The 26,783-nt window shown below is 37.3% G+C and overlaps 1 protein-coding gene across 7 annotated transcripts in view; it reads right to left on the bottom strand.

Annotated features, from left to right (window-relative positions):
- VEPH1 (ventricular zone expressed PH domain containing 1) overlaps window positions 1-26,783 on the bottom strand; it is a 246,439-nt gene that overhangs the window by 201,182 nt on the left and 18,474 nt on the right. For all 7 annotated transcript variants that reach the window (XM_009201463.4, XM_009201468.4, XM_003894911.5 and 4 more), the window contains 2 exons: window positions 11,448-11,663; window positions 805-979 (listed from right to left, as the gene is read on the bottom strand). In XM_009201463.4, coding sequence (XP_009199727.2) covers window positions 805-979; window positions 11,448-11,663 — 391 coding nt within the window. The remainder of the gene's footprint in view (window positions 1-804; window positions 980-11,447; window positions 11,664-26,783) is intronic.

The following is a 26,783-nucleotide window of genomic DNA, read 5'->3' as shown; positions in this document are numbered from 1 at the left end:
TTATTTGGACTGTGAGCACTTTACAGGGGGTTGATGATCAACCTTATCATGTGGTGGGTTAATGGCGGTAAACTGTGGGCTGAGATACTCATGGATCTCATGTATCTTTATTAATGAGAACTGGGGACATTTGGATGCACATCAATTAATATCATATATTGTTCTCTGACTCCAAATTCAAAAACATGTTTTTTGATTGATCTGACACCAAAGAAAATAAAAGAAGACAAGGAGAATATTTTGCGTGCACTAATTTGAGCTTCTCATTCATTCAAATGTTGTAACAATTAACAGAGGTGTACTACTTGGCTTTTTATGCTAGCATTTATGCTTGTTATCATTCCCAAATCACGTTCACATTTAAGAAACCATTACACATTTTCTGATGTATTTTATCTAAAAAAAGACATTTCTTGCTTTGGGAACCAAATGAAGACAGGTTTTTCATATCCCACTGAGTGACAAGTTCCACTCAGCACACAGAGATAAGATCTCCACAGTTGGTAGTTGAACAGGTGACCAGAAGCATGGAAAATGCAGTTCTTCAAACTGAGAAACATAGATTTAGAAGAAAGCTTACAATTCTTTTTACTGAGCCTAAGTAATTCATCTGCCTTGGGAAGGGACACAGACAGCCAGATTAAGTAACCTTTTGCATGTTCACAAGTCAACTAGCAGCAAAACAGAGAAATTAACTTGCTTCTAATACTCTAGGTCTTTCTTCCCACAAACCACAAATGCTTCATGAAAATACTTTTAAATGTCTCCTAAAACATGTCCCCAAGCTCAACTTTTGCACCATACCTTGGAGTATGCTCTTTACTATAACTTCCGTGTGATCAGCCAGGAGATCTGCCTTGGTAATTGCAGCCAGAGACAGGTAGTTAGACATATTCCTGCACAGTTCCTTGTTGCTTCTGTGGAGGAATTTCACTGCAATGGGGATGGCTAATGCCATCACTGGGGGGCGGTTGTAATTCTGAGGAAATATAAGAAAGCCACAAACAATAAGTGACTCATTATTCATTTATTCATTCATTCACTCATTCAAAAAATATTTATTGGATGAAGCTCCCAGAGTACAGCTGTGAAAACACAGGCCTTGCCCTGTTTATATTGTATTTGGGAATTCTGGGAACTCCTGGTTTTGTTTAAGAGACCTAAAGACAAACAGGCAGTTAACAGCATAAACTGATGACAGCCGAGATGGGCCAAAGGCAGGGTGCTAAGACAGCAGAGAAGGAGCACTCAATTCAGTTTCGGGGAATGTCAAGAAAGACTTCCTGGAGGAGGTAATGTCTTAGTTGGGACCTCATGGATGAATAAAAAATGGCTGGGTGCTGGCAAGGCAGGGAGTAGACAGAAAGAAGGAAGAGTAGGTGTGCAGAGACCGAGGTGAGGGAGTACCTGATGGCACTGGGGAGTTGTAAATAGCTCAGGATGGCTGGAATGTGGTATGTGTGAGGAAATGGGAGTAGGAGGTGAGGGGAGAGACGGGGTAGGTAAACAGGGGCATGATTATGAAAGGCCCAGCATACCAGGCTGAGAAATTTGGAATTGATCTTTAGGGTAATCGGGGGCCACTGATGACAGGAATCACTTGTCAGATTTACACTTGAGAAAAAAAACCTAAGAAATGTTGAACAAGTTGCTTTTTGACTATATCTATCTTAAAAATTAAAGTTTCAGCTAATTAGATTCAGAGGAAAAAAAAAATGAACGTAAGATTAAAACCTAAAGGTATTCTGGATCCTAAAATAATTCTCTTCTTGATTTACTTTGTGACTGAATATAAATATCCTTACATATAAAGTAGTCCTATTAGCATTTAGTTACCAAATTAAGGAATAATATTTAGAAAATACAAATTGTTCTCTTTTTTTTTTTTCTACCACATAACATTTTGGTCAACGAATTGTTTTCTTAAAAATGAATGGTACATATTCACTGCCCCTGGCCATCAACACCCCCTCTCAGACTAACTGTAGAAAAAAAAAACTGTGCGGTGCACAGTGTGTTTGGGAGAAATAGTCCTGGACTCCTACTCTTGCATTATTTGATGAGAGACAACGTTCTGTGTTGCTTAACCCACGGTTATATTTAGATCTTTGTTTTGTAACTGAGCTTGTATCCTGATTAATACAATGCAAAGCCAGGACCACTTTCATTCTTTAACTTTCCCTGTGGCTTAAAGAGAAAATTATATTCTTAGAATGAAATGTAGAATTCTGCCTTTATACATTCAAATCCTACAATAAGGACAAAAGAAAGGACATGAGATAAAAATTGTCATTGATACATACAACTCCTGAGCAATAGAAATGGGGCAGTTGGGTCAATGAGATATTTACATGGGGGAAAAACATATCTATAATATGTTCTGGGTACTAGTAAACCTTTGGATAAATGTGTGTGTGTGTGTGTGTGTGTGTGTGTGTGTGTGTGTGTATATATAAAATATTATATATAATATGTTATAAATATAAAAGTATTATTTTTTATATATATAATATATATATATACACACACACTCTTCCAATCCACAAGAAAGAGAAGACAGGCAATCAAATAGAAAAATAAGCAGGACTTAAACAGACACTTTACAAAATAAAGCCCCAAAACATGGAAATATGCTCAATTTCATTAATTTTTAATTTTGGCCTGGGTTCTGATTACAGGGTTGTATTTGGAGAGAATTCATCAAGATATTATATGACCTCTTTTCATATCACAAAAGCACAGTTATGTAATTTCAGATTTTAGCTATTCTTTTAAATAGATTCAAAAGTTAGTATGAACACAGGATTGTATATTGTACACATGCATTATATAAACAACTCTTGTCTTAGGGTTCTACGAAGGACAATGATACACAGTGGTGGAGTCAATGCAGCCAAGAGTATAATAAAGATGACTTGTCTATTCATACTGAGTATGGGAATCAGGTAAAATAAATATTATGGGATACGTGAGGCACTCAAATGTATGTTCCTTAAAGAGCTAATGAGTTTTGGGAGTGATAACATTCATATCTTGATATCCAGTCCAAAAATCTTTCCTGAAGTCACAGAAAATATCATTCTATGATTTTTCTCCGATCTCCATATCATCAGCCTTTTACACTCCTGCCCAATATACATTTATCTTTCTTCTGGAGACTCTACCCTAATTCTTCTCTGTGAAACTGTCCAGGTGCTTCTAATGAAGGTATCTCTACCTTTGTCTTAAAGATGATCAAGTGACTCAGACACTGACCAATGAAAGAATCACATTTCCCTGGTTCAAGGATGGGTAAGTTACCAAATTATAATTAAGGAGCCATGAAATGGCTCTGTGAAAGAGATTCTCTCTCCCGCTGTATTTAAAGTATTGAGAAGGGAGGATCAAAAGTAGTTGCCATCATCTTGTGACCTCAGTAGGAGACAAACTGTATGAGACTCAAGGAAACATGGTTCTATCTGAGAGACCAGATCCTGATAATACCATTTAAGCCCAATGCCTTCAGCTGTGCCTGAGGCCAGTTATATTCCTAAAGTTTTTTAAATGAGCCAATTAAATCTCTTGCACTTAAGCGTTTCTGCCTCCCCAGTCACTAGAAACAAAAACGGAACTGATAAATTTTTAATCCATTCCTGCAGTTCCATCCATTTTCCAGACTCAGGGGTCAATCTGACCACTGGGCAGAGAAAACAGGTATTCCACAACCTAACCTGATACCCCACTAAGTCAGTTGTGTTGAAAACTCTGATGCTATTCTTTGGCGATAAATCATGTGTCTATATAGCAGTTCCTCTCAATAGGCCTCTGTCCTACCCATCCTAGAGTTCTTAACATCATGGAAGTTATCAGAACCATAGCCCATAGCCAGTGTCCTCTGATGACTTTCCTGAATGCCTCTGTTTAGATTGTCTTCCCTCCCAGTGAATTTAATTGGGCCTGATCTGACTGATACGATGAGCTTTGAGACCTCTCTGAGAGGCTGGCTGCTCCCTTTCTCAGGGGTTTGTCCTCAGCTTTAGAAGTCAGGGCATGTGCTTGGTTGGAACACAAAAAATTGTTTGGATCCACTAAGGCTAACTCACACCAAAGGATTTCCAAAAGGCTGGTACATAACCAGGCATGCCAGTGTACTCAACACCAGTGAGAGGCTTTCATAGGTCAGACCTAGGGTATCCCTTTCACATTTGCAGGATACCTAGGAGACAGATTAGAAACTAGAATGTTCACTCACGGGCACAAAATGAGATCAGAGCAGAGAGAGATCCTGAGGGATATTTCATGTAGACCATGGTGAAACCTGATTAAAAGAAGACTCCTGCCCCGTAACTGAATCCCTTTCTCTGGTCATTGGAAGTTTCCTTTCATCAGATTCATTATTTTTCCTAGTGGTGCTGGACAAACATGCCAAAATAATGACACAACATTGAGCATCCTCTTTTTGTTAACATACTGATCAAACATCTGGTGTTTAGAAAAGCTAATTCATTTGGTCATTTTTTCTCAATTATATTCTGTCCCTGCTCCCTTGACTTACATCCAAAAAAGTTACTTATTAGAGCATTGGGTATTCCTCAAACATCTCAGTCTCACCTATGCAATTTCTTGGGTTGCTCCTATAGGCAGCCAATCTCTTCCTTGCATGTAGGTTTTTGCTAGTTCAACTTTTAGATGACACATCTTTGTCCCTATCATCCTTGTCCCAGCTTCGAGGGTTGAACACAATGACACAATTATTCTCAAAACTTTCCAGCCAAGAACTCCACGCCTAAGTTTATTTTATCTACTCTGGTTCTTTCACCAAGAACAACTTGCAGATAGACACACATCTTCCATCAGAGGAATGCGTCTTCAAGCACGTGTACTTGTAACTTGCTGAGACACCAAAATTGTCAATTTTTTTTTTTGAGTGCATTAACTGGGAAGTGTTCCTTACTTTCTGTGAACACAGACAGAAATAGTGAAAGATCAATGGAAATCAGTATTCCCAGTAACTGATGTTACGTAAACCTTGGGGTGAGTTAGCACTCACCAGTAATAATGAAAAACAGGCGATCTCAACCAATTTGATCATATTCTTTTTTACAATTCTAGATGTTCTAGAGAAAATTAGTGGCCAGCCATTCAAGTCTCTGAAGTGGTTCCAAGTAAAGTATATAAAATCCCCCCAAAATATGTCTTTTTTTTTTTTTAATTAACACACTCATTTTTTTTTCCTAGCACGGCATCTGGATATCTTTCATATGACAAAAAAGTGAAACAAGCAAAGAGCAAATAGTTCATACAAACACCAAGAAACTGCTACAAAAGGCTCTGAATCACTAGACAGTGTCTAGACAGTTTCTGGTGTATCAAGAAGCCCTGGGCAAAGGGCTGGGGGGCTAAGATGAGCCTGGACAAACAAGGGTCCCATGGACCTAACAGGTACCAAACAACATCCAGTGGCTGAGCTTCACTTTCAAGGGCAGCAAAAGGAGTTGGTAATGCAGGAGATCTCAAGCCCATGAAATTATTTCATCTCTAGAATTATTTGGGTCACAGAAATGCTAATGGCATGCATGCAGAGAAAGCCCTATGATTACAGTTTTACAAACAAATGACTTTAACAGCAGCTGATAATGCCAGAGCCTATGACAGACCTTGCTTCTCAGTGCAGATGTGAGCATGTTGGATGAATATCATCTTACAGTTTGGTGCTGAGGGAACAAATTCAGTGAAGTGCAGCATAGAAATAGACTTTCTTGTGGGGACAATTATATCTAGCTGTAGAGGTTAAACAAGAGAGCTTTGTTCTATGGTGCCAAGAATTATATTTCTAAACTAGATTAGCACCAATTTGAACTTTGGTGGAAATTGTCCCTTTGAAAATGTGCTTTGGGAATGTTTCCCAGTGTTTTAAAATTGAAAAGAATAAAGCTAAGTAGGAAAGATATCTATCTGAGGCAACAGCAACTAAAAAGCTCTTTGGCTCTTAGGCCTTGAATTCAAGTAAGAACCATAACAATTGATTAAGCTCAAGAAATATTAAACCTCATTTATTAAAATAGGGTTCCTTGATTATTCATCAAGCATTATCAATCAAAGCTAAACCAATTTTGGATTTACATATAATATGGTTCATTCTTCCCAGCATAGCTATATGTAAAATCTAATTGGCACACAAGCCTAAGTTTTCCCAGCATATTTTCTGGCAGGTAACAGGGAGCAGGTCTCAGGAACCTGGGAGTGTACATCCCAGTCTCCTCCCATTTCATGCCACTATCTGGGCATTAGGTACTGAAGCCTACTCTGGAGAGAAATGTAGCTGATATGAAAGCCAGAGGGTAGCCATGTCTCCTAAGCCCCTTCACTCAACCATTCAGCAAATATTATTTGAGCACCTACTATATGCCAGGCACTATTCTATGTGCTGGGATTACTTCAGTGAATAAAAGAGCTTATAATTTGGGGAAAGGAGAGACAGGATATTTAAAAAGTGGCTATAACACATAATTAAATCAATAGTTTGTTAGAAAGCATCGAGTGTTATTTTAGTCACCCAAATAATGATAGTGTTAGTCTCCTAGATAGTGATAATGATGATGATACCAACTCCCTATGTTCTAAATATTTTGTCTATTATTTAAAGTTTATTAATTTACTTTTCACAGCAAACTCATGAGGCAGCTTCTCTTAATATCTGCATTTTACATATGAGGCAATTAAGGCCCAGAAAGATTAATTTTCCCAAGACCACACTAGGTACAGAGTGGAGCTGGGATTGCCTCCTGAATAAACTGCTAGATTGGCATAACCAGTCCCATCTCTAAGAGTTGTGAAGGAAATGCCCTCCACTGTCTGAGGCACTTCAAATGCAACACCAGCAAGGGCAGAGTTTAAACCTTCATATTGCATTGACTGGGGAAGAAGAACTGAGAAGACTGTGTGGCATCAAGGAGAAGGAACAGCGGGTCCTTCTATAAAGAGGGAAAAGTAGACACTTTCTGATTTTCCAGCAGCAGATCTGGAGATTATTTCTATTACCCCTCTTACCCTGCTTTGGTTATTTCCCTCTTCATGTAGTCATCAACAGTGGTAGCAGAGATGCAGGGAAGATGAAATGTGGAGCTGATTAAATACATGGCAATGGCTCTGCTAAGTGATTTGGCTGGGGAAGAGGCTGTGACTGCAGTAGAGTGAGGATAAAGCCAGGCATTGGCTGCCAGGCTTCATGATGGTTGACCTGTCAATTCTCTAGAATTTCATTCTAGAACAGCAGCTATGTCAATCATTATAATGTCCTTGAGGTACATTTTAATTTTAATCAAGTTTGTCAAGTTTGTTTTTATCCTTTCATGTAATACACATTGTATGGGTATATTGTTTTTCAGGATTTTTCTAGGAGCAAAAAAAAAGTGGGGGTGGGGATGGCCAACTCCATGTAGATATCTGGTCAGAGGGTTACAGGAAGCTGTTAACTCTAGGTAAGCTGTGCTTTGAATGAGGTACTTCCATATAGTGGCTAGAGCACAGATAGAGATTGCTTTTTTAATAAAAGATCCTCTTCACGTGTACCTGCCACCACCGATGAGAAGTATTAAACTCCAATAGTTTGATGTCTTGAATGGAATCAGCTGGATGCTCGTTTTCATTGCCATGCAAGCCTGGATTAATTTGCTAGCTACAAACCACTATTTCTATTGAGTACTTACTATGTAGCAATTGTACTATGTAAACACTGTATATGCAGTATCATTTTTAACCTTCATAACAGTCCCGAGCAGGAGGTATTATTATCCCTACTTTAGAGATGGCAGAACAGAAATTGACAGAGAGAAAATACCTTGCTAATCTCTCCTCTTAGTAAGACCAAGATCCAAATGACGTGGAAGCCTCAAGCTCTAAAGCTCTTTGCTATTCTATTCTTAGAGTCTCCTCAGGGAGTCAGAATTTCTGACTGGGAGATGACATGGAAGGTGATCTGATTCAATTCTCTATTTTATACATAAGTTGAGAGACTTGTCTAAGGACACAGGATGTGTAGAAACATATGGCCCGAAGCCAAAAAACAAATTCACAAGTGCACGCCCCATATATGTAGTGATTTTGTACTGAGGAAAGAGTAGAAGGTGAGTTCTGGAATTTTGAAAGTTATTTTAGGTAAATGTGGCAAGTTCACAAATTTGGGGACCAAGAAAAGAAGTATAATTACCAACTAAAAGAGGAAAAGGAATGGTCACCTGAAGTAGGTTTGAGGGTAGACTGACAAGAGGAAATCTGGGGGACAAAAAGAAAAGTGTGTGTATGTGTGTGTGTGTGTGTGTGTGTACACATTTAGCTTAAAATGACAGTGAAGTGGCCAGAAAAAAAAGAAATCAAATGAAATGGCCAAGGGTTTGGGAAGAAGAAATGACTGGGCCTCTGCCTGATCAGATTGTAAGACCCTGGGTTGCTTATCTGGGGAGATGGGATGGGTGGAGAGGGAATCACTCATTTTTTGTTGTTTGTTTTCCTTCCATTTTGTGTAAAGCTAAAAATGCTGAGTGTCTAACTTTTGAAAGTTGGTCTATTGTTTCATTTTACTGCAAAAAAAAAAATAGAAGAAAATGAGTCATTTGGATTTCTACACATTCCCCACAGGAACCTAAATTACAAGTAATACCAAAATCATCCTTTCAGTGTTGACTGCAAGCCAAAAACTTCCCTTTAAAATCTGATGAGAGCTAAATATAAATGCTATGACCACAGCTTTGCCTTTGGTTCCTGGGGCTGCCTTTCTGGGACCCCTAGGGGTGGGCAGGACAAGATGCTGAACTTTGCTGAAAGCAAGTTTGCATTTAGGCCTTCATGCTTTCCATTTTAGTGGCTTCTGCCTCCTTCTGAGGGCCTACCATGAACACCCCATCCCTACACTGGCCCTACATGCTAGACTTACCCACTTCTCTGCCTGACTTGTCCCTCTTAACCAAGGAGCCTACTAGTCTTCAGTCGTTTTCTCTTTTGCTTCCCAAAATATCAGCTCTTGACCTCAGAACCCTGCTCTCAACAATCTTACAAACTCATTTACACTAAGTCTTGTTCATCAGTGAGTTGAGCATTTCAATTTCTCAAAAGCATTTAATTCCCTACACCATATCCCATCCCCTTTAAGGAGGAGACATAATGCTTTACGCAGAACAAAACATCCCATCTAACATAAATGTTAGAATCATAGGCATTTTGGAAAGGTAGCATGCTTACAATTCTCTGATCTTGGTCTTATTTCACAAATCTGTACTTTTGCACAAGCTGTTTTCCTATGTAGACTGTCTTCTCACTCTAATTAGCCTATCTAATGAAATTCCTGCTAACTGCTCATAAGCCTTCCTAACACGATCTCCACCCAGAAAACTTTCTCTGATTATTCTAAAACTGTGTTAACACAGGACCCACTGACCATGGGATGCTCTTGAGCATCTGAAGTGTGACTAGTCCATTTAGTGAGGCACTAAAATGCACATCAGATATGTAAGAATTGTGTAAAAAAATGATGAATCACAAGGTCAGGAGTTCAAGGCCAGCCTGGCCAATATGGTGAAACCCCTTCTCTACTAAAAATATACAAAAATTAGCCAGGCATGGTGGCAGGCACCTGTAGTCCCAGCTACTCAGGAGGCTGAGGCAGGAGAATCGCCTGAACCTGGGAGGCGGAGGTTGCAGTGAGCTGAGATCATCACGCCACCGCACTCCAGCCTGGGCGACACAGTGAGACTCCATCTCAAAATAATAATAATAATAATAAAATAAATAAATAAATTTTAAAAATTGTTATATTGATTGCATGTTGAAATGACACTATTTTGGATACAATGGATTGAGGAAATATATTATCAAAATCAATTTCATCTTTATTTTTACTTAAGTGGCTACTATAATTTTTTCTTTTTAATTTTTTAATTGAGACAAAATATACACATATAATTTACCATCTTTAAAATTTTTACGTGTACAGTTCAGTGGTAATAAATATATTTGTATTCTTTTTCTCCCTCTTCACCACTGTTCCCCCACTTACCCTGGGACAAAAACATTTAAAATTACATCTTTGGCTTCTGTTTGGCTTGCATTAGATTTATATTGGATAGTGCTGCCCTAAAGACCAGTGGTTTTGAACCTGCAGGGGGAGAGGGATAGGATGGCTAAATTGTCTGGATGTCTGTTAAAGTGTATATTGGAGTGAAATAAACTATGTTTCTGATATATATCAATAATATACCGAGATAATCAATGAAGAGCAAATGCATTTGGGTCTTTGGTGTTCTATCAAGGACTATTCATCTTTTGTTAATTTTGCTGCAATCCTCATTTTCTCCCCACCTACCCTTAACCCTGGGGATGAAGGAGACACAATGTGGGTCTTTTGTTCAGTTGAACAATTCCTAGACTGAGCAGACGAGGTATAATATGATCCAGTTAATCATTAACAACTGTGGGAAAAAAAGGAAGAAGAATAAAGGATGCTTATATCAGCTGCCACATGCACTGCTAAGCATTTTAACATAACCAGAATTTCCTGACCTGTGCTCAGTGGAGCACAGGTTCTGAGGGATTTTCACAGTGTTGTGTTGGGAGTGGGGAGGAGAAAGGAGATTCCATGGTGAAATCAGACTGGAAAATGCTGGCCTAAACAAGGTTAACCAGCTTTCTTTATTGCAGTACTTTACAGAAACTTTAATGTGCCATGAAACATTGTGATCACTCAAAAGGGAAAACACGAATTGTTTCCCAGCTTATTTGATCATAAAATTCTTCCTTGAAAAACACCTATCATCATGTCTGGTTGGTAAATTTGTCATAGACAATGTCATTTAACGTGCACTTCACAAGGAGGACCCTGTGGCTTAAGAATTTAAGTGACTTGCCCAACATTGCAGTGTTACACAACTCATTACTGGCTGAGCTAAAACTCCAAATTCACATTTACACCATAGGAAAGAATTAACTGTGGTCAGAACAGGCAAATACCATCAAGAAAAATTCTCAACACGCATAGAAATATGTCTGAAATGACTTAGTTGCTTTCCCTGCTACACCCCGAGCTCACTGCCCCTCAGTTCATTTTCTGCTTCTACTGTGTTCTCCCTGGATGAAAGAGATCTCTCCTCTTCTGAATTTTTTAGTACTCTTCCTGTGGGTCTTGGCACATATTGCTTTATTCTTAATTTTGTATATGTATACTCTCCAAACAGATTAGAGGCTTGCAGTGGTATCACTTGAATTCCCTACTGTGTGTCTTGCATGTAGCAGGAGCTCTATAGAACTTTCTCAGTTTATTAATTACCAGCCCTCCCAGCTTAGCTATTGATGGCTTGTGGTGTCTTTTTACAGTATCTAAATGCTACAGAAACATTGGCTCTTGGTTCAGAGATATCACAGGTTCACCTAGGCTGCCAACTCAGTATCAAATAGCCTGATGTTGAACACTGACATACCTGTAAAATGCAACTCATGATATCAGATGCAATTTTTGCATGAGGAGTGTCTTCATCTTTCCCGAAGGGTCTCAGGTTATGTTCCAAGCAGGAGTCCCAGAGCCCCACAAGGGCCTTTGCATGCTTTTCAATAGATTCAGTCTCTCTGATGGCTGTTGTGATTCTTGTGATACAGATTTCAACTACTGCCTGGTCATTGTTATTGGTTTGGTAATCCTGTTTGGAAAGAAAATCTTCATATTAAATAATACTCTAGAAAGTTATCCTTCAAAGGACAAAATACTAACTCAGTCATTTAGAAAATGGGTGCACCAGGCTGTGTGCCAAGGGGTGAGGGTGTTAAGCCTAATACAGTAAAGGCTTTCTTCCTTGGAGATCCTAATCTTGTGGAAGAGGCAGATACTCAAACATGCTAAAATGGAGCAGGTTCTACTATCACCCTTAGACAGGGATCCCTGAGAATCCACAGGCGCTTAACTATTCATTTGCAAGTGGGTTTAATCTTTAGACTATTTCGGTTTCTAAGTCCATTACAGGGCAGGGGTTACTTTTTACTCTGACATTTCAGCAACTTTTGTGAAATGTTTCAAATTACCCTTCAATTTCCCCTCATTAGTTTTCTCCCTCTTTCTGGACATAATGGAACACATCATTTCATCTCTCCCTTTTCAACTCAGATAACTACAAAACCCATTTTAGCTTTCCCCAACCAGGTTTTCCTCCATTCCCCTGTTTTAATTCTCCCTCAAATACCTGATCATCTTTACTGAGAAATAATGGGACCTCCAAAACATCTAAATGTTAAAAACAGGCCCATTGCATTAATTTGGAAAATTGGTCTGACTGTGAACTTCACATGGTGGACTCACAAAACTGAAAACATAATAGAGCAGGAAAGTATTTAGAGTCTGACATCATCATGTGAGATTAGAGACGGGAAACGACGGGGTTTTTCGGCACTACACCAAACTCCAGTTGTAACAATTTTCTGTTGCTGTTGCTATAACTAATAGGGCAGTAAACATCTTGTGCATGAAGCTCTCTCTACATTGCAAATTATTTATATACTAGAGCCTCCAGAAGTGAAAATTTCTGAGACAAAGGACAGGAACATTTTTAAGGCTCAAATTAGGTATGCTGAACTATGTTCCAGAAAGGTTTTACGAATTTGAACTCCCTCTAGCTGGGTAATAGCATGATCTTATTGTACACTTACAAGAACAGAGTATTTATAATATTTCTAATTTGTTAGTGAGAAACAGTATCTTATTGCTATTTTGCTTAGGAATTTCTTTGCCCAAAAGTGAGGTTGAATGCTTCTGTGTTTATGGGCTGTTTGTATTTTCTCCTTTGGGAACTACCCACTGTACCTTATGTATATTTTTCTTTAGGTGACCTCATTTTTTTTTTTTTTAACCTTCTTTGGTACAATATATTTTTCTATTAAGGATAATAAGTGAACATTTGACATTTGGCTGCATATATATCTCCATGTTTCATTATTTTTTTTGTTTGTTTTTTTTGTGTTTTTTTGGTTTTTTGTTTGTTTGTTTTTGTTTGTTTGTTTGTTTGTTTTTTGCTGCTATTCAACGACATCCTAAGATTTTAAGTAATTAAATTTGTCAATTTGGGGGGCCTCATTGTTTTTCCTTTTCTAAATCGGAAACTTAAGTTGTTTACATTGTTTTTGAAAGGTAATACATAAACATGGTACAAAAATTCAAAAGATGCAAAGAAAGGGTTTACAGTGAAAAGTTAATCTCCCTGTCAGTCCCGTTCCTCATCCATCCCAGTCCCCTTCCTCAGTGGGAGCCAGGTTCAGCATATCCTTATGTTTTCACAGAGGCATTCTAAGCACATGCAGATATCATCCACACATTCTCCTTTCTTTCTGTGTGATTCCTGTAACAGATTTTTGTTTAACTTCAAGTTTTCCTTATTCAAAAGTTGAATAAAAATCATCTCTACTTTTTTCCAGATTAAAAAGAACTTCACAAAACACTCAACATTTATTACTCTAGAAATTTATCTTTTAACCATTTGTTAGCTCTTAAATCTATCTGGTATTTATGGAAATAAGTAGACATGTACATTTTCTTCTAAATAGCTAACTTCATCTTCCTGCTACCAATTAGCGAATAATTCATTTCCTAGTAATTGTTTTAAATATATCAGATTCTATTTCAGGGCTGTCTTTTCTGTCTGTCATTTCTCAATTATTTTACAATGCTAATTTTGCAACTTTCTCTATGTAAGCTTCAGAAATTTTTTTAAACTTTTATTTTAAGTTCAGGGGTACATGTGCAAGTTTGCTATTTCGGTAAACTCACGTCATGGGAGTTTGTTTTACAAGTTATTTTGTCACCCAAGTATTATGCCTAGTACTCATTAATTATTTTTTCTGATTCTCTCCTTTCTCCCACCATCCATCCTCTGATAGGCCCCAGTGTGTGTTGCTCCCCTCTATGGGTCCATGTGTTCTTATCATTTAGCTCCCACTGAAAGTGACAACATGCAGTATTTGTTTTTCTGTTCCTGCATTAATTTGCTAAGGATAATAGACTCCAACTCCATGTTCCTACGAAGAACATGATCTTGTTCTTTTTTATGGTTGTGTAATATTCCATGCTGTATATATACCACATTTTCTTTATCCAGTGTACCATTGATGAGCATTTAGGTTGACTCCATGTCTTTGCTATTGAGCTTCACAAATTTTTAACTGTGTTTCCTAGTGTATTTTGTCTTTTTGTTGTTGTTGTTAACAAAATATTTTTTTCTCATTAGAACTTTTTATTAGTTTTTGCTGATTAAATGAACCTATTGGGTTTTTTTGTTTTGTTTCATTTTGTTTTTTAGATGGAGTCTCACTCTGTCACCCAGGCTGGAGTGCAGTGGTGCAATCTCGGCTCACTGCAACCTCCGCCTCCGCGATTCAAGCAATTCTCCTGCCTCAGCCTCCCAAGTAGCTGGGATTACAGGAGCGTGCCACCACGCCCGGCTAATTTTTTGTATTTTCAGTAGAGACGGAGTTTCACCACATTAGTCAGGATGGTCTCGATCCCTTGACCTCGTGATCTGCCCACCTCAGCCTCCCAAAGTGCTGGGATTACAGGCTTGAGCCACCATGTCCTGCTTTTTGTATTTATTTTGTAACTTGCTGTTTAGCTTAACTATACTTAATTATGATAAATTTTCAATTCATCATCTTGGGTTTTCTAGAAAGATTTTTGTGTTTTATGCAGCCTTTCTGAGATCTATATATTTTATATATCCCGTGACTTATTATGTTGGCTAGAATATTCTATGCTAGTTCATATAAAAGTAATTAGAACAAGAATGCTAGCTTAGTTCCTAGTTTTGGTTCTTGATTTTTGGCATAAAATTTTATGGTCAAAACCAAAATAAAAAAAAAATACAGTAAATGTTTTAAATCATATAGAATGTATCACTTTCCATTTTCAAAGTTTATATATTTGATTTAATTTCCCTAGTAAGCATTTATGCTGGCCTTTGGGGTGAAAGATTTTATAACATTATAATTTACAATATTAAAGAGGTATCAATCTATTGCTATTTTATTGAGTTTATTTTTAAGTAAAGAATAAATTGTGAATTTCATTAAATGCCTTTTTAGCATCTATAGATATATCAAATATTTTTGTCCTTAGATCTATCAATATGATAAATTACAGAAACAAATTTCTCAATATTAGTTAACTTTGCATTCCTGGAACGTGTTGTACTGGATCTTGGGAAATAATTTTTTAATGTGCTGCTAAATTCTGTTTTTAATATTTTATTTAAAATTTTTCGCATCAATATTTGGTCAGGTTTCATATTAACTTTACGCTAATTCCATAAAAGGATTTTGGAAGATTTAAGCTCTCTATAACCTTACTTATTATTTGACCTTACAGTGGCCCAACAGAAGTGAATTAACATTTCCTGCAACTAACGTGTCTATCTGTTTTTACTGGTATCTCCTGGAGTTTTTCTTTTGTGAATGTTATTGCTATGTAATTTAACATAAAGATATTCTTAATCTTTATAACTCTTGTGAACTGAATCCATTAAAAAAACAAAGTGCCTTTATTTTACTGAATGCTTCTGGCATGAATTTTTTTCTTATCTGACTAAAGAACATGATCCCTGTTCCTTTTGGTTTACATTTTCCTCATATCAGTTGCCTATTTTATTCTTATTTTTAAAATTTCTTTTATAGCCTATATTGTATCAAATGAGTCGTTAACTCTCTTTATATAACTTTCTAGGAAACAATTTCGTAGCATTATTCAACGATTCTTAATAGTAAAAAATATGCCTAGTATATAGGGTATACAGAAGTCCTTGATCATCGTCTGGGTCCAAACGATTCTATCATAATCAACAATTTAAGCATAGTGGAGCTACATGTAGACCTCACTGATCTTCACTTGAGAACAGAGGGCCCTGCCTTAGCAAATGAGTGGGCAAACGGTTTCTCACAATTTTAAGCAAAGAGGATTAGTTTTGACTGAGCATTCATTTTCTGTGTCAAAGGATCATTTTCTGTGCTTTATCTGTGAATCTGGCATGGTATGTTAAAAAAAAAAAAAGAAAAGAAATAGCCTATATATTAGGTTTGAATATGTGATATGGTTTTGTGGTAAACATCAAAATGATTTGCTTTAATTTGAATTATTCACATGTGTTTTATAGTCAAGTAAATCATTGTTTAATTTTGCACCTTTTTATTTTAGATTTTCTAATTTTTAATTTTTGGTTTTTTTCCAGACAGGTTTTCTCTGCCACCCAGGCTGGAATGCAGTGGTGCCATGGCTCACTGCAGCCTCACCTTCCTGGGCTCAAGGGTTCCTCCTATCCCAGCCTCCTGAGTAGCTGGGATTACAGGTGCATGCCACCATTCCCAGCTAATTTAATTTTTTTTTTTTTTTTTTTTTTTTTTTGTAGAGATGGAGTCTTGTTATTTTTCCCTGGCTAGTCTTGAACTCCTAGGCTCAGGTGATCCTCCCCACCTTGGCTTTCCAAAGTGCTAGGATTATAAGTGTGAGCCACCATGTCCAGCCTATTTTTACATTTTCTAAGTCATTAAATATATGTCTCTTCTTTGCTGGATTTTGCCTGGTAATCTAATCTAAAAGTCTTTTTTAAAAAAATAGGTGAGTTTTACCCTTTATATAAAGTGATATGATGGATACATTTGGCTTTAAACATGTCATATTAGCTCATATTATGCTTGAGTATTTTCTTAACTTTTGAAGTTCAAGTATTTTACTAGGAAGTGGTACATTTTGGATCAGACATGAACAAGGCCAGAGTGCACAAATAAGCTGTGTGAGCAGGTGACCTGGACCCCTGTGTCATCAACCACTATAGAAATAACATCTTACACTCAGGTGACACTTATGGCCACATGAGGGATTCCCTCATGGCCAGTTGACAGAGGAGGAAAATGTCTCAACTTGGTTTACTGATGGGTTGGCTAGAAACGTGGGTGCAATTCAAAATTTGACTTCTCTTATGTATACACCTACTCAGGGGTGACCCTGAAAGACAAAAGTGAGGGAACATTCTCCCAGCGGTCAGAGCTTCAGCCATGCACCTGATCATCAATTTTGTGTGGCAAGAGAAATGACTTGGCTGAATGGCCAAGGGCCTGAAAAAAGAAAAAGAAAGATTGAGAAACTGGAAATAAGGAGCTCTGGGTAAGAAGCATGGATCCACACATGGGATTGGACATAAAGCATAAACATCTTTTATGCTTATGGGACTATTCACTACACAAGAGGCACTAAAACACAAAGCAGAGGGAATGACTCAGCCAAATGACACCAACCAAGCCTCTGTCATCAGTTACTCCAGTGTGATCCAGTCAGCACATAAATGGAGTAGCCATGGCGAGGGATGGAGGCCAGGCATCACCCAGCACTGCCTTGATGTAAATCTGCCAGCAACAGAGGCCCCTGCTGAGTCCTCAGAATGGCACCATCCCTCAAGGAAACAAATCAATCACTTGGTGGCAAGTTATTTACATTAGACCTTTTCCACCCTAGAAGGGACATCAATCATATTGAGTGAAATTTACATGTAATCCAAGGTTGGGTTTGTTTTTTTCTGCCCACAGGGCTTAAGCCTGATTCACTATTTGAGAGATCACAGAGTATTTGGTCTGCTGACATAGGATTCTACATAACACTGCATCAAACTAAATAACCATTTTATAGCAAAGGATGTACAGCAGTAGGCACATGATCGTGGGACTCACTGGTTCTATCACATACCATAACCTCTTCTGCCCCCACCCCAATACTACTAGACTGATAAATCAATGGAGGAGGCTTGCAAAGAAGCAACTCAACCTTATATCTTGTTGAGGATGAAACACCATCCTCCAAGGGGCAATACACATACTAAAACAGTGACCACTGCATGGTACTGTATTCCTTGCAGGTAGCATGAGCCCAACAGCCCAGTCACCTCAGGTTCTTTGTGTCAAGGGACCAGCAGATTAAGAAAGGAGTTGCCAACCTGGCAGGAGTAATTTGCCATGATCATTAGAAGACAGTAGGCTGCTGTTACACAATGGGGATATCTCTTGGCACTCCCTTGCCTAATTTTGATGGTAAATGGACAATGGAGCAGTCACATCCTGAGAAAGGAATGGAGTCCAGGAACTCATCTGAGTAACTCAACTAGGAAGCAACTTAGATCAACAGAGGTGCTAGCTGAAGATGAAGGAAATCCAGAATAGGTGGTAGAGGAGGGACACTGCATTTGCCTTTTTGTTATAGTTGCAAATAATTATCACATACTTAGTGGCTCAAGAATTTGTGTTGACAAATTAAAGTTTTGGAGGTTAGAAGTCAAAAATCAGTCTCACTGGACTAAAGTCAAGGTGTCAGCAGGGCTGGTGCCCTCTGGAGGCTGTGAGGACATTTTATTTTTTTAATCTGTTCTAGCTTCTAGAGGCCACCTGCATTCCTTGGCTCATGGTCCCTTCCTCCATCTTCAAAGCACATCACTTTAACCTCTGCTTTTATCATTCCCACTTCTCCTTCTACCTTTGACCTTGTTTACCCTCTTATAAGGACTCTTGATTACATTGGGCCCACCCATATAATCCAGGATCATCTCCCAATCTCAAGATTATTAATTATATTATATTTGAAAAGTTCCTTGCCCATGTAAGATTACATTCACAGGTTCTGGGGTTTAAGATAGGGACATATTTTGTGGGCCATTATTCAGCCTACCACAGAGATGATGTACACCAATTGCAGCCTTGATAAGAACTGGAGTAGTGGACACATGACTTGGGCACAAAGTATAAACATCTTTTTTATCCCATGTTAATGTCCATGAGAGCATTCATCACAAAGGAGGCAATAAAACACAAAGTAGAGAGAATGGCTCAGCTACATATGACATCAAGCCTCTGTCATCAGTCACTCTAGTGTGATCCAGTAGGCACGTAAATGGAATAGCTATGGTGAGGGATAGAAGCTATGCATCATTCAACACTGCCCTCATGTGAAATCTGCCAGCAACAGAAGCTAATGCTGGGCCTGAAGAATGGCACCATCCCTCAGGGAAACCAGTAAATCACAGACATGTTAGATCCTCTTACTAACTTTCTTATTATAAATTACCTCAGAACAAGAGATCAATCAGCTTATCAGAGAAGCTGTTTCCACACAGGATAAACTTATTATACAAAGCATACCACTTAGAACAGTGCTGGGGTAGACTATAGTGGAAATGATGATACATTGCCCAAATCCCCGCTCCAGGACCTAGGTACTCATTCTCCCAGCTGTTGGTTTGGAGCCGAGCCTGCCTATAGAAATTTTCTGTGGTCAAAGGGAATGGCCTCATTCAACATTTTGCTCCTCCCAGTGGACAACCTGCATTCAATGACTAGTCCTCATGGAGATATGAAGGCCTGGTCCCTTGTGGTAGGATGACTCTGAAGGGTCATCCCAGTTCCAGAGGTCCCTGTGAGATTAGTTGAGGCTGTTTTATTTATTCACAGCTGCATTACAGTGCAAAGTTTTCCTCTGCCCAATCCTGCTTCATCCACTCCCTAACAGGTATTGTTTCTCAGAGCACTCCCCTATAAATGTTCTGCATGGTAATCACCATTTCAGAGTCTGTTTTCCTGGGAACAGAGTTTATATAGATGACACTGAGAAGCATAGCAAACAACGTCCAAATAATAGTTTATTAATAAATGGCAATGAGATTTTTGTCTGAATGAAACAAGCCTCAATAAAAGTGGAAGGTGCAACTCAATGAAAAACATATGACAGGCATCTGTGTCTTGGTCATGAACACTAAGATTCAGTTTCCGTGCTAAGAGAGTAATGAATTATCATAGAATTTTGAAAGGGGCCTTTCGAATGAGGCCATTGTGTATAGGATCGTGTCAGTGACGTTGTTGAACATAAGGCAAATATGCTATGATTTCTAACTAGAAAAGTTAAGCAGCTGTCCATAAAGATAAATTACTTCACATTGCTCATAACTGCAGCAAATATAGTAATATATCAGGCATAGATACATCAGTTATGAACTTTGATATTACTGTGAGCCTCTTAAAGCTATGAATTTCTTATTACGCAGCACTTTACTACAAAGAGATTTTTCAACTTCAAAAATTTTATATATTCAAATTCTGTATATGGCATGAAGAAAAAATTCTCCAAAATGAGATTTCCTCCAAAAAGGGGGAAAACCTGAATAAACAGTTAACTGCTTCCTTTAACAAATATTCAAAAAGACAAAAAAAAAAAAATTTTAACCTGTTTTAGTGGTATAATCGAGTCATTTAAAGCTTTTTGGCAAAGGATCAGCTGTGCAATTAGGGTTTTTCTGACTTGCATTCCAGAAAATACCCTGTTCTTTTGAAATACATGTGTGTATGTGTTTATGTTTGGGCTGGACATTGGGTCAGTACCTGTGCATATTAAAATGAGCAACTTCTAAGGGCCAGATCTACTTAATGTCAAACCCATCAAGCCAGATTTAGAGAGTCATTCTTACAGTGACCTAGTCATTGTCAATTTTAAAGTAATTTAGCCTAAAGTGGTGGGGTGTCAAATTGGAGAAGTAGGACAATGAAAAAGCTACAAATTGTGCTGCTCCAGGCTTGTTTATCAGGATGGTTCACTCTCACTCAACCACAGACACTACACCTCCACTTCATCATTCATTAACCTTTTAAGTCACTCTTACCTATGCTAAAAGCAGTCTTCAGGGAATAGCCCACTGGCAAAAGGGAGGGAATACCTGAAATAAAGCATTTGGTGGTGGGAAGAATGAATTTGGCATGGGAATGGAAACTTGAAAGAGAACAATGGAGATGTCCTAAGGCAGAGGATGTGATCATTTCTCCCTCCCTTCCTTTAGAGGCAGCATAGCATAGTGGTTAAGAACATGGACTGCCTCAGAATGCCCATGCTAAGGGCTCCACTCTGCTTTTACTAGCTCCACAATCTCAGGCAATCACTTATCTCTCTGTGCCTCTCTTTCCTAATTTTTAAAGTTAGAATATTGTTAATATCTGGCCCCTAGGATTGTTGCAAGTATTCAATGAGTTAATACATGGAAAGGATTTACAACAGTGCCTGGTGCGCAGTAAGTGCAGATAAATGTTAGCTATTATTTTTACTTCCCTTAAGGATACCATAACCCTAAAAGCCAGCTTTGGGTTTATAACCTACAGTGAGTTACAAATTCTCTTTCTTTTCTTTTCTTTCTTTCCCTTTCTTTCTCTTTCTTTCTTTCTTTCTTTCTTTCTTTCTTTCTTTCTTTCTTTCTTTCCTTCCTTCCTTCTTTCTCTCTTTCTTTCTTTCTTTCTTTCTTCTTTTTCTCTTTCTTTCTAATAGATATCTTTATTGCACTTCCAGTGTTCTTCATTTTTTTTGGATGGATAAAAGTGTCTGAATGTATTATATTCCTTATCTCTGAAGAATTTCTTTCATTTCTTGTTGAGTAGCTCTGTTGTCAATGAATTCCTTGTTTTTGTTTGTCTGGAAACGTATTTATCTCTCACTTTCTTTTTAAAAATTTTTTATAATTTCAACTTTTATTTTAGATTCAGAGTGTACATGAGCAGGTTTGTTACAAGGGTATATTTTATGACACTGAGGTTTGGGGGCATAAATGATCCTGTCACCCAGGTAGTGAGCATAGTACACAATAGGAAGATTTTCATTCCTTCCCTCCTTCCCTCCTTCTTCTTTGAGTCCCCAGTGTCTATTGTTCCCATCTTTATGTCTATGTGTACCAAATGCTTGGCTCCCACTTATAAGTGAAAAAAAAAGTGTGGTATTTAGTTTCTGTTTCTGCTTTAGTTCACTTAGGATAAATGGCCTCTAGCTGCATCCATGTTGCTGCAAAGGACATGACTTTGTTCTTTTTTATGGCTGTGTAGTATTCCACGGTGCATATGTACCATATTTTCTTTATCCAATCCACTGTTAATGACCACCTAGGTTGATTCCATGTCTTTGCTATTGTGAGTAGTGCTGCAATGAACATAAAAGTGCATATGTCTTTTTGGTAGAATAATTTATTTTCCTCTGAGTATATGCCCAGTAATGGAATTGCTGGGTCAAATGGTAGTTCTGAGTTCTTTGAGAAATCTTCACACTGGTTTCCACAGTGGCTAAACTAATTTACATTCCCACCAACTGGGTATAAGCTTTCCCTTTTCTCTGCATCTGCAGCCTCACCAACATCTGCTATTTTTTGACTTTTTAACAAAAGTCATTCCAGCTGGTATGGGATAGTATTTCATTGTGATTTTGATTTGCATTTCTCTGATAATTGGTAAAGTTGAGCACTTTTTCATGTTTGTTGGCTGCTTGTATGTTTTCTTTTGAAAAGGGTCTGTTCACGTCCTTTGCCCACTTTTTAATGGGACTAATTGTTTTTTGCATGTCAAATTGTTTAAGTTCTTTACTGATTCTGGATATCAGAACTTTGTCAGATGCATAGTTCACGAATATTTTCTCCCATTCTCTAGGTTATCTGTTTACTTTGTTGATAGTTTCTTTTGCTGTGCAGAAAGAAGCTCATAGATTGGAAAAATCAGAATTGTTAAAATGGTCATATTGCCCAAAGCAGTCTATAGATTCAACACAATTCCTATCAAATTATCAACATCATTTTTCACAGAATTAGAGGAAACTATTCTAAAATTCATATGGAACCAAAAAAAAAAAGCCCGAATAGCCAAAGCAATCCTAAGCAAAAAGAACAAAGTTGGAGGCATCACATTACCTGACTTCAAACTATGTTATAAGGCTATAGTAACTAAAACAGCATGGTACTGCTACAGAAACAGAAGCTCTTTATCTTAATTAGGTCCCACTTGTCAATTTTTGTTTTTGTTGTAATTGCGGTTGAGGACTTAGTCATAAATTCTTTCCCAAGACCAATGTCCAGAATGGTGTTTCCTAGATTATCTTTGAGGATTCTTATAGTTTGAGATCTTACATTTAAATCTTTAATCCACCTTGAGTTAATCTTTGTATATGGTGATAGGTAGGAATTCAGTTTCTTTCTTCTGCATATGGCTAGTCATTTATTGAATAGGGAGTCCTTTCCTCATTGCTCAGTTTTGTTGACTCTGTCAAAGATCAGATAGTTGTAGGTGTGCGGCTTTATTTCTGGGTTCTCCATTCTGTTCCATTGGTCTATGTGTCTGTTTTTATACCAGTACCATGTTGTCTTAGTTACTGTAGCCTTATAGTATAGTTTAAGTTCTGGTAATGTGATGCCTCCAGTTTTGTACATTTTGCTTAGGATTGCTTTGGGTATTTGGATTCTTTTTTGGTTATATATGAATTTTAGAATAGTTTTTTCTAATATTGTGAAAAATGATGTTGGTAGGTTTTTTGTTTGTTTGTTTGTTTGTTTGTTTTAAGACAGAGTCTCACTCTCTCACCCAGGCTGGAAGGCAGTGATGTGATCTCAACTCACTGTAACTTCTGCCTCCCAGTTTCAAGTGATTCTTGTGCCTCAGTCTCCTGAGTAGCTGGAACCACAGGCGTGTGCCACCACACCCAGTTAATTTTTTGTATTTTTAGTAGAGACAGGGTTTCACCATGTTGGCCAGGCTGGTCTCAAACTGGCCTCAGGTGATCCACCTGCCTTGGCCCCCCAAAGTGCTGGAATTATAGGTGTGAGTCACTCGCACCCAGCTGATGTTGATAGTTTGATACGAATTGTGTTGAATCTATAGATTGCTTTGGGCAGTATGGCTATTTTCATGATACCGATTCTTTCAATTCATGAGCGTGGAATATTTCTCCATTTGTTTGTCACCTGTGATTTCTTTCAGTAGTGTTTTGTAGTTGTCCCTGCAGAGATCTTTTGGCTCCTTTGTTAGATGCATTCCTAGGTATTTTAGTTTCTTGCAGCTATTGTAAATGGGATTGTATTCTTGTTTTGGCTCTCATCTTGAATGTTACTAGTGTGTAGAAATGCTAATGCTTGTTGTACATTGAGCTTTGTATCCTAAAACTTTACTGAAGTTGTTTATCAGTTCTGGGACCCTTTTGGTGTGTCTGCAGTGTTTTATAGGTATAAATTATGATGTCAGGGAGGAGAGGTAATTGAATTTCTTCACAAACATTTTCTCGTGTGGTTGATATTTTTATACATTTATTCCACAACTACTTAATAATGTACGGCACAAGGACCACATAGTTATTACCCTCTTATAGTCATATTCTACATTGGCATCCATACTAATAATCCTGTATACTTTTATCCCTCTTTCCACTTTTAAAAGCATACACACACACACACACACACACAATGTGTATATAATGATATATTATGCCATTTATTCTATCACTTCAAGAATCTCCAAAGGCAAGATGTCACCACCACTAACAACAAGTGAGCTCAGAACTGACAATATTGCTGGGATTCCTAGCAGAAGCAAATATAAACTACATTGAAGGTACCACACTCAATCCAGACCACTCAGTACTTACACAAATAAAATCTTATTTATGCTAAACTTAAAAATTTAATATTACAAAACACCCAAGAAAATAAGCCAATATGAGCACATGTCAACAGATTAAACACAGAGCAGATTAGATATTTAAAAATTTCAGGTAATGAAATTATTGACCTCAAATTATTAAATTATATGTTCAAAATCAGTCAATGTATAAAGAATAATTATTTTTCTTTTTAAAGACCAAGTCACTTTTTTAAAAACCAGAAATTTTGTTTTTTAAAAAGAACCCTCTAGAAATTAAAACCTCAGTAGATGGATGAAACAGTGGATGGATAGAGCTGAAAAAAAGACTTAATGGATTGGAAGATAGAGCTGAGAAAATAATATATCACATAGAGTTGGAAAATATAATAGATCAAGAAATATGGAAGACAAAATAAGATAGAATATGACAGATATGAGGGCGATGATTTTGTCTTTTTTTTTTATACTATTATGTTCTCAATGCCTAGAATATTGCTAGAAGAGAGTATGTACTCAATACATATTTGTTGGATGCACAACTGAGTGAATAAATATGATTTCCAAAAGGAAAGATCAGATGTAAAAGTTAATATTTGAGAAAAAGTTTAAGAACTTTACAAAATTGAAAAAAGACATAAAACCCTCAAACTCACAAAACACAATAAGGATTGAGTAGGAATATACAAATAAAACCACATCTAGACATGTAATAGTGAAACCATAGAACACCAAAGGCGCAGGGAAAATATTAAATAGAGAGAAAAGTAGATTGAGTATAAAGAAATGGCAATTAAACTGACAACACATTTCATAACAGCAATAATAGAAACTACTGAGAAATGAAATGGCTGCCAAGCTAGAAATGCATATTCTGGTAATTATTCAAAATTAAGGGTAAAAATAAGGACTTTTTAAGAAAAACAAATATTTAGAGAGTTTATCATTAACGCACCTTCACTGAAGGGCTTTCTTTTCCCCAAAGATGGGGTCTTGCTATGTTGCCCAGGCTGAAGTACAGTGGCTACTCAGAGATGCAATTATAGCATGCTGTAGCCTCAAAGTCCTGTCTCAAATGATCCTCTTACTTCAGCATGCTGAGTAACTGGGACTACAGGGACATGTCACTGCACTTGCTAAAGGTACTTTTAAAGTGTATAGTTCAGAAAACAAGAACTTGGGTTCTGGAAAACAAACAAAAGAAAGTCAATAAAAAAATAAAGGTGAAAAAAGAAACAGGGAAATATTAGGCACTTTAAGCAAGCATTGACTATATATTTTTTAAAAGCCTGTCATTTAAAAAGAATAGTTTCAAGGGTGTTACACAAGTAAATAAAAGTGCTGGTTAATAACATGTAAGATGGGCATTAAAGTATTCCAAGGTACTTCAAGGAATAGGAGGAGAATAGAGTTCCTGAATAACTTTAGACATAGTTACTGCAATTAATCAAATGTAAGATGGCATCAATGAGAAGATCTATGATTATTTCGTGTGTCATAAACAAAGAGAAGAGACTGCCAGTTAAATTGTGAGGGGCATCATGCCTCCAAGAGAGTCCTATACAGGATATTAATTGAGCATACTAGACTCTCATTTCCTTGAAATTTCTTTCATCTATTCTAAGAGAACTGTCCATTTCTCCTGCCCTCAGTTGCATTACTTATTATAGTGTAATAGGTGATCTTTTACCAATATCTCAGTAACAAAAACTATAATCTTTTTTAGGTTCCATATAGTGCCCAGTTATTATTTTGCAAGAAAATGTGGAATTGCTGTCATTCCCCCAATGATTGGTTAACTAATATAAAACTTATATACCATGATGCTATCTCTGCACGCCTTTCTGCATACACAATAAGTTTCTGTTTCAGTGCCACATTATAGTCTAGTAGTTTTGAAAACATTTTAAATGGATATTTAACTCAAAATTGGTAGGAACAATAAGGTATCCAATTCAGTTAGAATGGTAACAATATGAAGAACAATATGACCAGTTCCTGCACATGGAGGCCATGACAACTATGTATGAGTACCGCCTGGCCAACAGCAATTGGAAGATTGTCATCAATTATAAAACATACATTTATTTCAGAGATTTTAATATGGGAAAATGTCTATCTTAGAATTGATGAAATAGCATCAGTATATTTGCTAAAATGTTAAAGACAACTATATTAAAATAATAGAAATAGAATACATAATCATCAATCCACTAGCCCCAAGAGTGGCAGAAAATAAAGTGATAAAAACTCAGTCAATTAAAAATTTTCAGAAAAAAGATAAAAATAAACATGATAAAGTCAGAAAATATAACACAAATAAAATGAAA

Source organism: Papio anubis, chromosome 2 (assembly GCF_008728515.1).
Source record: "Papio anubis isolate 15944 chromosome 2, Panubis1.0, whole genome shotgun sequence".
NCBI lineage: Eukaryota > Metazoa > Chordata > Mammalia > Primates > Cercopithecidae > Papio > Papio anubis.
This window is presented reverse-complemented; position numbering and strand designations above follow the sequence as displayed.